The sequence below is a fragment of the Ammospiza nelsoni genome, chromosome 17 (assembly GCF_027579445.1).
Source record: "Ammospiza nelsoni isolate bAmmNel1 chromosome 17, bAmmNel1.pri, whole genome shotgun sequence".
Lineage (NCBI taxonomy): Eukaryota > Metazoa > Chordata > Aves > Passeriformes > Passerellidae > Ammospiza > Ammospiza nelsoni.
This window is the reverse complement of record NC_080649.1, coordinates 2,587,007-2,600,793: the sequence shown is the minus strand read 5'-3', so window position 1 is coordinate 2,600,793 and position 13,787 is coordinate 2,587,007. Positions and strand designations below refer to the sequence as shown.

The 13,787-nt window shown below is 48.2% G+C and overlaps 1 protein-coding gene across 2 annotated transcripts; it reads right to left on the bottom strand.

The window, feature by feature from the left end:
- Positions 1-493: 493 nt before the first annotated feature.
- Positions 494-11,954, bottom strand: FLCN (folliculin). 2 transcript variants are annotated; one of them, XM_059484681.1, is made up of 12 exons: positions 11,799-11,954; positions 10,258-10,541; positions 8,939-9,085; positions 8,084-8,305; positions 7,350-7,510; positions 6,533-6,624; positions 5,621-5,811; positions 4,929-5,042; positions 4,406-4,529; positions 4,028-4,159; positions 2,646-2,751; positions 494-1,909 (listed from the first exon to the last, which is right to left on the bottom strand). In XM_059484681.1, the coding sequence occupies exons 2-12, from the start codon at positions 10,504-10,506 to the stop codon at positions 1,708-1,710; spliced, it is 1,740 nt and encodes a 579-aa protein (XP_059340664.1). In that variant the 5' UTR covers positions 10,507-10,541; positions 11,799-11,954; the 3' UTR covers positions 494-1,707. The 2 variants fall into 2 exon arrangements, with proteins under 2 accessions (XP_059340664.1, XP_059340663.1); XM_059484680.1 differs by lacking the exon at positions 11,799-11,954 and adding an exon at positions 11,605-11,656.
- Positions 11,955-13,787: the final 1,833 nt, after the last annotated feature.

The following is a 13,787-nucleotide window of genomic DNA, read 5'->3' as shown; positions in this document are numbered from 1 at the left end:
TTATAAGCTTTAGTGGTTTCCTTGCCCTGGCTCAAAGCTGAGTCTGCTTGTCCATGACAGCCTACCAGGTCAGGATGGAGAGGGATCAACGTCCTGCACAACTCACCAGGAGCAAGGGAGCAGCAGCAGCCTCGGCTCGACCTTGTGACCAACCCTTTTGCTGTTCTGGGAGGAAGCACTAGGTGAGGTTTTGATGCTGGATTTCTTGGGAGAGCTGTTTTTTTAAAAGACAAATCCAGTTCAGCAATCAGGAAGGTCTCAATGTCAAATGATGTCTCACCTGTTCTGTTACACAGCTCTGGACTGGACCAGAATAGTTTTAAAATAAAATTACTAGGTTAGTCTACAAGAAACTAATACAAAAATAAGAGTAAAAGACCAGTATTAAATTCTCTACATTAGATCTAGGCTAAGGATGCAGGAATTTTGTGGATCAGCTGCTGCTTTCCCTCACCACAACACACACACACTGAAAATAAACACAAAACCAGGCTTTGTTCATTTTACAAAAATAGCTCTTATGAGATTTAATGCCTGTCTCCATTTTACAGATGTTCCAGACAAAAATCAACCTCCGTATTTTATATATAAGAACAGAACTTGTGACAAAGCTGGAACATCCTCTCTGAGCTTGAGTGAGTGTAGAAGGTCACCTGGGTAAAACCTGCCTTTAGCTTGTTCAAAACATCTGTGGTAAGGTCAAGTGTTCCCAATAACGATCCAGAAAACAAAAAGAAAAGACATAAACCCCAGACTTCACAACAGAAACAGAGATTCCTTACAGAACAGCTAAGGAATATCTGGTTAGGTAATTAAAAAATGCACCAATGTTTTCAGGAACTATTAAGCAAAAATGGCTACTATAGAGTTATATAAGGGAGCACCTACAGGTTGAATCTCTTCTGCTTTATTAGGAAGCTAAAAAAGACAGAAGAGAACCTTATCCTGGCGAGGTTATCTTCATTACCTGGAAGTTCTGCAACCACAGGCAAAACAAGGCGAGTATTTTCCCCTCTGAGAGGCAAGCAGGCTGCATTTTGAGGCTTCTTATTTTACAATTCGCCCTCCCAGACAAGATTTCCAAAGCAAATGCTAAAACCGTCTCAAGTTAAGATTATAAATAAATAAAGAGGAGTGACAGGACTCCCATGGGATATCCTGACTTATGCTACAGCAGAAAATAGTCTCTTAAATCTGAGCACAAAGTGGTTTGAAATAATTTACATGTGATCCATACCCTGTGACGTGCCTCTTATTTTTGGTTCTTGTTCTCTCAGGCATTGAGGAGATTTATGTGGGATTTCAGTGAGATTAACCATATGCACTCCCAGGAGTTCTGGATGCTGTCACAGGCCTGCCAAGCAACCTAAAGGTGAGGCCTGCTGCCACACCACGATGCCTAATGAGGACAGGATGGGATTTTAATTAATTTAGCTGATTCTTTGAGCGTTGCTGTGTTTTAGTCTTGAGTGTGCACGTCTAGATTGAGAGCTGAGTTCCTGGGGAGACAGCAGCACTGTGGATTAGCACTTATTAGTCCAGTCTCACAGCAAGTAGAAAAGACTCAAGTCACTCTTCAAGTTGGTTTGAGGACCAGGAGAATAGTGATGAAGCCTCACTATCCACCTAAAGCACAAGCTGCAGGCTCAGCAGAGGTAACCAGGGGTCCCTGCCCTTCTCTGAAGGCAGCAGGGGGTTGGGCACCCTTCAATTCCGGCACTCTGAGGACGTCGGGCTGCGAACTGTCGACATCAGGTGCGACTTGTAGGTCTTGCTCAGGCCGGTCATCCAGAACTTGAGGAGTTTGACATTGTCCTCCTCTGCAGCTCCCAGGATGCTCAGCAGCTTTTGGGTGTCCTCCTTGGGTCTGCTGTCCACTTTAGTGAACTTAAAGAGGACTTTCACTTTACTGCAGGAACAAGAGATTGCTGTCATTATCAAATGGACTCACACACCATCAAACAGGGAACAAGGAGGAGCTGGAGCTTCTCTTGGCACCTACTGCAACTAAATGTTAATAAAAGCTTCTACCAGTGTTTCATTGAAACTATTCTCATGCTTTGATGAAGAAGGGTGATGATTAGTCAGGGAGATGACTCATTTTCAGTAATAATGGGCATATTTCTAGTTTGGCTTTTTCATTCTAGCAGAAAGTAAAACAATTAATTGTGACAACTGGGAGACACATCCAGTGCCCATCTGCCTTCAGGTAAATTCACACAGTCATGATGTGCCATGAATTATTCACATGACTGACTGGTCCTCCTTTACAGCTACCTGCACCTCTGAAATGCAGAGCCTGAAGGCAGAACCCGGGCATGTGTTTGGGTGTCAGCTGTGCTGGGCTATGGCCACGCTGACAGGCACAGAGGGATCTGCAGCTTTAATCCTCCTAACCTGGGTGAGGCAGGCAGGTGGTGTCATGCAGGTAACCTACAGATGTGTGAACTGAAGCATAAAGGTTAAGAACTGCTGAAAGCCAAAAAGAGAGTTAGGACTAGAGTAGGAAATTCTTAACTCCTGACTTAATTTGTTCCTGTAAATCCAAATGAGCTGCAGCAGAAGTCACCTGACTGAAGTGTGTCCTGCACTCTGCTGTTGCTGTGTCAAAGCTGCTCCTCTGAGAGCAAGGGAGCTGTACTTACTTCATCCACTCCTCCTTCAGGCACACAAGGCACTGATCCACAACGTCCACTGAGAGGTTCTGGTTGGTCAGGGCAGCTTCGATCTTGTTCAAGATTGTTGGGCCAACTGCAGGAGCAGAAAAAGGGGGAAGGGTGAGAAAGAGGACACACAAGGTAAAGGTTACTGCTTACACCTTTACTGCTAATAATTGTTAACTATAGCCCCCAGTGGCCTGCTGGGATTTCACTGCCATGGAAGAGCAGCTAAAGGTCATCCCATTAGAAACACATCTGATCAAAGAAGCAACATGGAGTTTAGTGAAGGACCCTAGACATCCAAACAGGTTCAGGGATCTTTGTTTTCTCTTCAGACCCACTTTTAAACTCCTGCTTAGCTTTTGTTGTGCCCTTATCAAAAGATCATTAAAAACACAAGGTTATGAAAAGACCTTCGTGCTTCTTTGTACAATATAGAAACATACATATAAAAATATAACCCCCCAACTTATACTTGATTTAATGTTCCACTTGTTAAGGGCAGTTCCAGGATACTTAGTGAAAAAATAAACCAGCAACCAACCCAAAGCATTCCTGGACCACTTTTTGGAAGTCCCTAGGAGACTTTTTTCCCCAGCAGTCCATGGCCCAGTAAGTTTGATGCCGTGGTGGAGAAAAGACCTTGCAGTGACTATTTTTGTGCAGAAGTTTCTGGACATGCCACCGACTGGATGGAAAATAAACTGGTGTATTTATACATGTGGGATCAACAACGGGAAGAGCACTGTGCAGAGAGCAAGTCTCTGCTTTGCATCTCTGTCTTCAGGGACCAAGAGGAAGGATGAGCCATCTGCTGTGTCTTTTGAGACACTCAGTGAGGCAAATTCTTCTAAATTAAGACTTCCCAGAAAAGACAAGACTGATGGACCTGACTCAAATCACCTCTAGGTGCAAGTGTTCAACTGCTGGAAGGAAGTAGGTAAAATTAAATAGAAAAGTCTGGGTATTTCTCTATCAGCCATATTTGACTACCAAGTGGAACATGGAAAATCAGTGATGTCATGGTCCTTACAAGTTAGTCTCACTCAAAATAAACACACGAGTATCCCAGGATTGAAAGTGTTCACTGTGGGTTACAGAATTTCCCTACAATTTTTCTTATACCTATGTTACAGAATCCATTTCTCATTTATGAAAATTAACAAGCAAAATGCTGATCTGGTAGAGCAAATGTTTTATAACTAAACAATCTGGGGTAAACCTCACCTCAAGCAGCTAACCCCTAGCTGAATATTGACCTGGCTTCTACCCAAACCTCCTTCAGGGCCAGTACATGAAAACCAGTTAAAGATCAAGATGCTCTTTTAATCTCAGTGACAGAGGCTCTTTCTGCTTCCATCACCCACCTCGATCTGCTGCCACGGGGCTCCCACTGGTGACAAGGAACTCGTACTTGTTGAGGGACTGCTCATCATCAAACAGGGTTGGGTAGAGGCTGGAGCGGGAGGCAGCACGGACTTCCACAATGACTGCAAACTCTGCAGCAACAAGAGCCCAAAAGAGCATGAGCTGTGCTAGCCCAGACTCTAAAACACAGCTACAGACCCTGCTTTGCCTAGAGAAGGTGTCACATCTTTCAGTCACTGACCAGGAAAAGTCACGCGGAAAACAAAATGAAATGGTTGGAGCTTTTTTTCATGCAGCCAATTCTTATTAAAAAAAAATAAATCTAGTGTCTTTTGACATGACTAGGGTGAGGAGAGGGTTCAGCAAGGGGTTCTTACCAGATGCCAGGATGTGGGGAGGGATCTGGACGTGCGGGCCCAGGCCCAGGAAGTTGCAGCGATAGGCCTCCTCGTACTGCTCGCTGTAGGGGATGATCCGCACGCACCCGATGGGCAGCATCGTCTGCAGGGGGAACCAGCCAAGAGAAACTCTGGAATTCAACAACCAACTGTAATTCCCTCCCTGACCCCCAGGGCTAAACCTGGAGCTTAGCTTCCAGGCTAAAACATGGAGCACTGCTTAGGAAAATGCTCCTGATCTGGGGGATCAAAGTAACCCACTCAGCCTGAGAGCCCCTGCAGTCACTGAGGACAAGCAAGATATCCAGAGGTTGAGGGGATTTTGTTTTGTGCATGTTTTTTGGGTTATTTTGATTGCTATTTTTTTTCAAAACCACATAATTTAGAACAAACTCTTCACAAGATCACATGTTGGGGCAGATCATTATAAAGGCTGGAGTAGTAGAGAAATACATGTACAAATATAAATATGCAGCCAAGAAACAAATGAAAAGGTTTCTACCCGTAGGACATCAAAGGCAGACTGGACAAGATCCACATCCTGAGCTTTCCAGATGACCTGGTTCCCCATCAGAACATGCCAAGCCAGCATTCGGAATGCTGATGCCCCGAGAACCTGGAATAAAAACCCAAACCATTTTGCATTGGTTATAAAAATGACTGAAATGTCTAGTTTGCCATGTTAAAAACATGAGTGACAGGTAGGAAAGGGCTAGACCAGGACAGCAGGAATGGACATGGACATTTAGCACATGAACCTTGGACACATGAACCTTCCCCCTCAGCCAGGTCACAGGAAGCACAGCAGATAAGCAAGATCCATACAGAATAATTTATTCTATTTGTAAATCGTTTTTCCGTTTGAAACACTTTTTTAAAAAGCAAATATTGCTTGGCTTTCCAGATGCTGCAGAACCTCTGTATTAAATTACTGCCACTGCTCTTGGGAAGAAGAGAAGTGCAGAGTTTGAGGGAAATCATCTGACCCCACCCCACATGACTGCTGATCACCAGAGGCCCATGTGAGGAAGGGAGCGTGCCCAGAGATCCAGTTCACATTGTGTTCCTGGCTGGGCAGGCACTGTGCTGAGCACAGCACACGGAATGTGCAGATTGCTGGAAATAAATGTATCTTAAAAAAAAATCAAACATTATCAGGAGAAAAGAGCTTGTGAACTCTGCAGCCTCTGTTACCTGTCTCATGTGCCTGAGAGAACGGAACACTGACAACCTCCTGTGAGCCACGTTCCAGCTGTTGCAATCTGGCACCAGAGAGGTTTCAGGGGAGCTTTTGGACAGCTCCTGCCCTTCCACAACATCTGGCTGGGAAGAAGGCTTCTCTTCTTCCTCAGAACCGTCCCAGCCCTCTGACTCTTCTTTCAGATCTAAAAAAAACCCCAAAAAACAGAGGGGGAGATTGGTCATAAAAATTGCTGCTCTCTAGGAATGGAAAGTGGAAAGTGCTCACATGCTGCAGCCATGTGATTTTGGGTGGATGTGGGAAGAGAGAGAGCTCAGAACACAGTAACTGAAAGTACTGGCAGCAGCACAGACACACTTAAGTGTTAATTCAGATAAAAAATAACTACTCAAGGATCAAGAACGAATTTTCATTTTCTACAGAACTGAAAGTCACATTTTTTGATCAGCTATGTTCTCTATTCTTGTTTTAAAGGTTATGGACAAAGCTTTGTAGATTCTAGTATACACGGTTAATAAAATAGTTCAACCTAGGGAAAAAATCCCAAAAAAACTATGATCCTTTACTTTTAGAAAGTTTGTAGAAAAAGAAGCAAAAAATCCATATGTTGTGACTGCAAATCCTTCTGGCTGTACAGATTCACTGGGAGGGCCAGCCCAGCCACAGAGAGCAACAATCTTGATGATGCAACTCTGCTACTCAAGTGACAAACACCACGTGCAGAGAGCCTTTGAGGTGCCTGGATTTCACATTCCTGTCAGAGCCCTCTCCAGATGGGAGAGACTACCAGCAAGGTGAAACTGATGAGCAATGGCTGTGCTGAAGATGCTGATCAAAGAACTCAGTGTTTCATCATCTGAAGCATTCTCAGAGGGTTTTTGCAGCTCTGGAAACCTCTGTCTCACCTGCAAGTTTTTCCATCTGAACCAGGGTGTCTTCTGTGGGTGCTCCCTCCAGAAGCTTCTCTGTAAGCCGGCTACCACAAGCCTTCAGCAGCCTGGAGACATTGAAAGGAAGAGAAGCAGTCATGCAGCTTGCCAGGTGCAAAAATCCAGTAAGAAACTTTATGTCATGATGTCAAACAAAATATCCAAGCACTAACCACTTTGTGCTACCTTCCAGCACATCCCAGTGCTTTCCTGAGTGTGGGACTATCAGCCCATCTTACAACCCCTGCCACACAGAGTCACCCAGATCCCAGCGTTCTGCAATTTCTTTGTGCAGCATGCTTATCCCCCATCCAAATCACATGCCAGTGTTGCAACCCTCCCTGTGGCATCTTTCCAGGGAGGTTTAATGAGCCAGTCAGGCACTGGAGCAACTGAACTCTCTCAGAGCCCAATGGCTGCATCTCCCACGCTGCTGATGCAGCACAGGGGCACTGTCAGGTGAAGCACCATGGTCTGTCACCTGTGAATTCCATGTGCAACACACTGGGGGCAGGAGCATCTTTTATTCCTTTCTTCCACACTGTAAAACCTTTCCATCTGCAAAACCTTTCCATCTGCATAGCCATGGCTTCTATCAGTATTACTTCACAGCAAAAAGAAATTTTTTTGTCCTAAAGACATCAGTGTTGGCTCCTTCCAATTAAGACGCTACTTAGAAAAGTCTGAGTATTACCTCAAAAAAACCACCCAAACACTCAAATCCCATTCCCACTGTTTCAGGCAGCATCCTCCTGAGGAGGGACTGCCCAGGCTGAGCCCAGCAGTGCATTACCAGGCAAAGGAGGTGTGCAGGCAGGCCCAGAGGTTCTCGTCGTTGGTCAGCGAGGTCAGGGAGCGCGCGGCGTTGCCGTTGCGCTGGTGCAGGAAGGGGGTGAAGGCCGTGTTCATGCGCTGGGCACGCTGGGGACACCCAAACTGCTCTGCTTCAAACACCTGCACACACAGCAAGGGCACTGTCACTGACTGGAAGAAGTTCAGTGTTTGCAAAACTCAGGCAAAAAAAACCCCCAAAAATACCAAGTGAAAAGGGTGTGTCACACACATTCGTCCAGTCATGGCAAAACAGAGAAAGAAGGGACATCTTATTCTTAGATGGACTAAAATTGTCATCAAGTAACACCTGTGCTCCAAAATCATTGTCCTTCCCAGACTGACTTAATTACATTTGTAACAAAGCTGTTCTGTGAAAAGCACTGAGTGTTTCAAATTCCTGTTCCTTCCCTCCTACATCCCCAGACACAGAATCCTGGGATGGTTTGGGTTGGGAAGATCAAATTGTTCCAACCCCCCCTTGCCACAGGCACCTGGCACCTTCCATGAGATCAGGTATGCTCCAAGCCCTGTCCAACCTGGCCATGAACACTTCCAGGGATGGGGATAAACATCCCTGGAGCCTTGTGTCAATCTTCATGACCACCCTGTCAAGAGCTGGATCAGCTTTTTGACTCAGCTGTCAATCAGAGATCATGATGCTGCACTGACACTGAGTCACAGGGACTGACCCACCTTCAGTGCTTTGCCCTGCAGCTCATCAATGATGCCTCTGATTTTTCCCAGCAAGAAAGGCCAGGAGTTGATGAGGTAAATCCGGTCCATCATGATGGTGATGATGCTGTACCAGCGCTGGAAACCTCGGGCCAGGCTGTCTTTGATAAAGAAGGTGTGGCTGAACACAAAACCATGTTGCTCATCTCCAAAAAAAATAGGGCCTTCACGTCCTGGGCAGACCTGAAGGGAAGGGACAACACACCAAAGTTATTAAACACATCACAGAGTAACAACTAAACAGCTCCCTGCACTTTAACACCCACTTGGTGAATAAATGAAGCCTTTTTACAATACTATCCCAAAACTGTGCTCAAACAGCCTTCCAGAGATATCCTACAAACACTCCAAACCCTTCAATTTAACTGTATTTTAAGAATTCGGCTCCATTCAACTGAGAATCCAGAAGGAATTTTGCTGATCCTGACACACAAATGTTCATTAATCTTTGAGGTTTTTCCTTCATATCTATTAGAGGATGAATATTAATGGTCTATAAAGGGCACTCAACACCACATTCAGAGGTTTTTACAAAAACCAGGTTATCTTACTATGACAAATAATAAGCACAAGGAACAAAACCAAGGAGGGCATATTTTTAGCCTCACAAAGTGAGAGGAAGGAACCCTTGAGGTCATCAAAAATCAAGCTAAAAAACACCACCAATCCTGCAATAACAGACTTCTGTGCCTGTCTTTCCCCCTGTTCCCTGCATGTTCCAGTCTGCACAGAGCAGGCAGGAGCAGCAGTGGAATATCTTGGGTTTGAAGTGCTGGAGGAGGCACAGAGAGCATTCCCTGTGCCCAAGGCAGGTACCTCACAGCTGAGGCTGCGCACGCAGGCCTGGCGCACGATGCTGAACAGCTGGGGATGGTTTGGGTGCTGGTGGCTGACGTACTTGATGGAGGTCTCCTTGTCGTGGCTGACGTACCCTGGGTGTCCTCCTGCAAGGGAGCGGCAGCCCTGAAGGCAGAAAAGCAAATCCAGCCATAAATGAGCGTGCAGGTAGCTCAGGTTTCCAAAGAGCTCTCACTGTTCCCTCCAAAACACCATAAAATGTTATTTACACACACAGACAGGAACACAAACACTCAGAAGACAAGGAAAGTGAGTCAGGGTCAGGATTTGAACTCAGCTCCTCACACAAAACTCTGATATACTTTCTCTGGTCTTATGCTCATTTTCCACTATTAAATTCCACTGTGAACTTGGTGCTGGTAAAGTTCAGTTCCACCAGCTGTGAAACCAATTGGCCAAACAAAACTGGCCACAACTGAAGGGAAAGTAAATAATAAATATATCAGAGGAAGTACTGATAGAGGACAAGTATGAAAATTATAGAATGGTTTGGGTAGGAAGGGACCTTAAAGATCCCCTCATTCCACCCCCATGGGCAGGGACACCTTCCACTATCCCAGGTGGCTCCAAGCCCCATCCAGCCTGGCCTGGGACACTTCCAGGGATGGGGCAGCCACAGCTTCTCTGTGTCAGGGCCTCACCACCTTGACACGGAACAATTTCTTTAGTATATCTAATCTAAATTTCCCCTCTTTCAGTTTCAACACACTACTCCTTGTCCTATCACTGCAGTTCCTGATGAAGAGTCCCCCTCTGGATTTCCTGCAAGCCCCTTTAGACAGGAATGTTGTTGCAAGGTCTCCACACAAACTTCTGTTCTCCAGGCTGAACAGCCCTGAATGACTGAGAATATACATATTTCCTATTTTTTTTATTATTTTTGCTTTATTTTTTTTTTGTTTCCTAACCAATACTGCTCTTAAAATTACTATTAATAAATGATCTGATCTAATCTAACAAAGTAAATGCTCTTTGAGAATAAAGAAAGCATTTCAAAGCCACAAAAGAATCACAGATCACAGAGCTTAAAGAGACCTCAAGGTCCTGTCAAGGTGTATGTGTTCAACTCCTTCATCCTCTTGTTGGTCATTAGGATTAGAGTTAGGGCTAGTTTGCAGTTTATGACGACTTGGAGACCTTCTGGCACTGACACATACAAAACCAGTGCTGTTCACATTTTTATTTGTCTCTAAACAATTCGATTTACATCAGAGAACCCCAGAGCCCTTCAGCCAAGCCAAGGACACCAATGCTCACACACAGATTTCCCCACTTACCTCACACATGTCAGATTTCTTTGGGCCAGGGCTGCTGGAGTCGGCGCTGGCGCCTTCGGCCGGGCTGTGCGAGCGGATCCTGCTGCTCATCTGAATCCCCCCTTCCTCCTCCTCGGCCTGCTCGTTCTGCCCGGAGATGTCCCCGCTGCCGGCGCCCTGCGGGAGCGGCGAGTGCAGCACCTCGGTGCAGAACAGCGTGCGGGGGCCGTGCAGCTCGCAGAAATGGCACAGGGCCACGATGGCGTTCATGGTGAGGGCTCAGCGCGGCCGCCAGGCCAGGCCTCCTGCGGCAGGGACAGAGACGCGGTCAGCACAGGGATACCCCAGGATACCTCAGGCCTCACTGCTGCCAGGGCTGCTCTGCATCCCACCCGGAGCAGCTGGCCTTGAGCTCAGCCTGAGATAATCAAGTCCAACCTGTGACCAAACCCCACCTTGTCACCCAGATCAGAGCGCTGAGTGCCATGCCCACTCTTTCCTTAAACACCTCCAGGGATGGTGACTGCAACATCTCCCTAGGAATTCCACTGATCCAGGACCAACCTCCTGCTTGCTGATGGGATGGCCTCGAGCAACCCAGCCTGCCATGCCCAGATGCTGGATGCTGATCCAGGACACCTCCGGCCCCATGGGGGGGAATGGGGCTGGACCAATCCCTCATGCCCAGATACCTCCAGCATCACAGGGACAGGTTCAGGGAATCTCAGAATGGTTTGGGTTGGAAACGACCTTGAAAATCATCCAACACAACCTCCTGCCACTGACAGGGACACGTTCCACTGTCCCAGGTGGCTCCAAGCCCCATCCAACCTGACCTTGGACACTTCCAGAGATCCAGGGGCATCCACAGCTGCTCTGGACAACCTGTGCAAAGGCCTCACCACCCTCACAGACCAAATTTCTTCCCAATATCCTGTCTAACCCTGCTGTCAGTTTGAAGCTGTTCCCCCCCTCTCCTGTCACTCCAGACCCCTGTAAATATCCTTTCCCATCTTTCCTGTAAGTTCTATTTAAGTACTGGAAGGCCACAAACAAGTCACCCCGAAGCCTTCTCCTTTCTAGGCTGAACAATCCCCATTGTTCCAGCCTTTCCACAAAGGACAGGTTCTCTTCCCGCCTGATCAGCCCGGTGGCCTCCTCTGGATCAAGGCTGAGCTCGCACAGAGCAGCCCCCGGTGCCCGGAGCCTCAGGCCGGAACGGGCCGGCCCTGCTGAGCGCCCGCGGACCCGAACGCCTCCGGCCCTGCCGGACCCGGGCCGGCCTGTCCCGCCGGGTCCAGTGTCCGGTTCCCCGTGCCCCATCACCCCAGCCCGGCCCCGGTCCCCGTGCCCGGAGCCCCCGCTCACCGCGGCTCCCCCGGCCCGTCCCGTGTCCGCGGGCGCCTGACACCGACTGACCCACCGGCCGTACCACCCCCACCGCCAGCTGGGGGGGGACACAGAGAGACAGCTCCCCGCCCGCGCGCCCGCCGCCGCCGCGGAGAAGCGAGAAGATGGAGAACAACGTAGGAGAAAGAGAGAGATGAGAAATCCGTTCGTACCGGGAACTGAGCTGGCCGTCCCGCCGCTCTCCCGGGGAGCCGCCACCCCCCGGCTGCCGCAGTGGCTCGGCCCAGGGCCGCCCTGTCCACAGGGGCCGGGCGGAGCCATTACCTCAAAGGAGGTGGGGTGTGAGGAGGTCTGGAAGACGCATCCTCCCCTCCCGCGCTACACCTGCCCAGCTGTCACAGCGCAGATCGAAGCAGAGATCTCCGATCATCGGGGACACGAGAAGGGACGAGCGGCAGACAGCAACCCGCGGGTGCCACACCGGGAGCGGGCGGCGCTCCCCCCGCAGGGTGGTATGGGCCGCACGGTGGGTCACGTGACCCGCTGGCTCTGGGAGGGGACCCGGGGTGGCCGCGGGCGGAGCCCCCGAAGGAGCCGGGACCGGGACTGGGACCGGGACCGGTTTGGAGTGTGCCGCGTTAAGGAGCTTCGCCATCAGCTGCCGCAGAGCCCCTTCCCGGGACTTTCCCTGGCCTCAGGGCGGTGCCGTGTTCTCCTCAGGCTCGGCGCGATTTCTCCATCGGAGACTCAGCACCCACCGTCCATGTTAATTCCTTAAAGTGCTTAGAATGTGAGATTGTGGCAGATGAAGGTTTCAAATATTGTCGTTTCCCGATTTATAAAGCGGCTCTGTGGAAGTGTTTGCACAGGTACAGCCCGAGAAGGGCAGGGGAGCAAACGCCCAAGTTAAACCTGTTCAGGCTCTTCATTTCCATTAAACGACTCCTGTTTCTCTTCAGGGTATCGAGTTTAAGTATGAAAGGATTATTTACCTCTAAGAATCTATGACGGAAAGCTAAACCAAATTCCACATGAACTATTAGGCTTCAAAATAATAAAGTACCAGATTCCCCCCTGCCCCTTGGAGTTGCCCCTTAAAGAGCTGTAAATACCTGAATCTGAACAAAAGTAGAAAGTTTTCAAGTAGATAACAGCTTAGATTATTCAAAGGAGTAAAACTTGTACTATAATCCCAAGAAATAGCAGCTATTGCTGATGCTGCTACAAGACACCTCTGGATCCAAGCACAGCCACACATGGACAATAATTATGTCTCTGATTAAAACAATAGCCAGATGGTCAGCAAGATGGATTATTACAGAAACACTGAGCTCAGACACAAATCCCAGAATGGTTTGGGTTGGAAGGACCTTCTGGACCATCCCATTCCCAGCCCCTCTGTGGGCAGGGACAGCTTCACTAGTCCAGGTTGCTCAGAGTAAAAGTGTTCCATCCAAAATCCCAAAGCCCAGCTCAGACAAGGACCTGCAGCAGCATTTCCCAAGAAAGACACTAAAGAAAGATTGTTTCTACTTGGAGTTGCTCAGCAGAGCTCTGAGAAGCCACCAGGAGGGCTGGAACACCTCTGGAGCAGAGGGCCCTGCCACACACAGCAGGCAAGCAGCATCCTCCCCAGTCAGCCAAAATCACCTCCTGAAAAACAACCAGAACAAAGAGATCCCCCCCAAAAAACTAAGGAAACCCCAAATGCAAAAGACCTACAATCTCATTTAAGACAAACTAAGAAGCACTGGTTTGTTATCTTTATTTTCCAATAGTACATTTGAACAGGTTCTCAGGACTAAGCTCTCCACAAGGAGAACATTTCCTAGGTTATACAGATGGCCTGTGACAACACAAACACGGGGCTGTGGCTGTGGCTGTGCTGTGGGACACTCAGGGGAGCTGAGGAGGAGGAGGAGGCAGCTGGGGTTGTTACACCATGGAGTGATGGTCACACACTGGGGCTCCTCAGGGCACAAAACCAGCAGTGGGGGCTGGACACAAACAGCTTCAACCATTCCTTCTTAGAAACATTTCAAAATCTCACCATGACTGGCCTAGAGACCCCTCCTGTGGCTAGGAACTGCAGCTGCACATCTAACACTGCCTTCAGAAGTGTATTTGGTGTCTTTGCTAATTAAAATGCATCAAAATCAGAGTCAGATATCAAAGCATGCACTCAGTATTCCCTGGACACA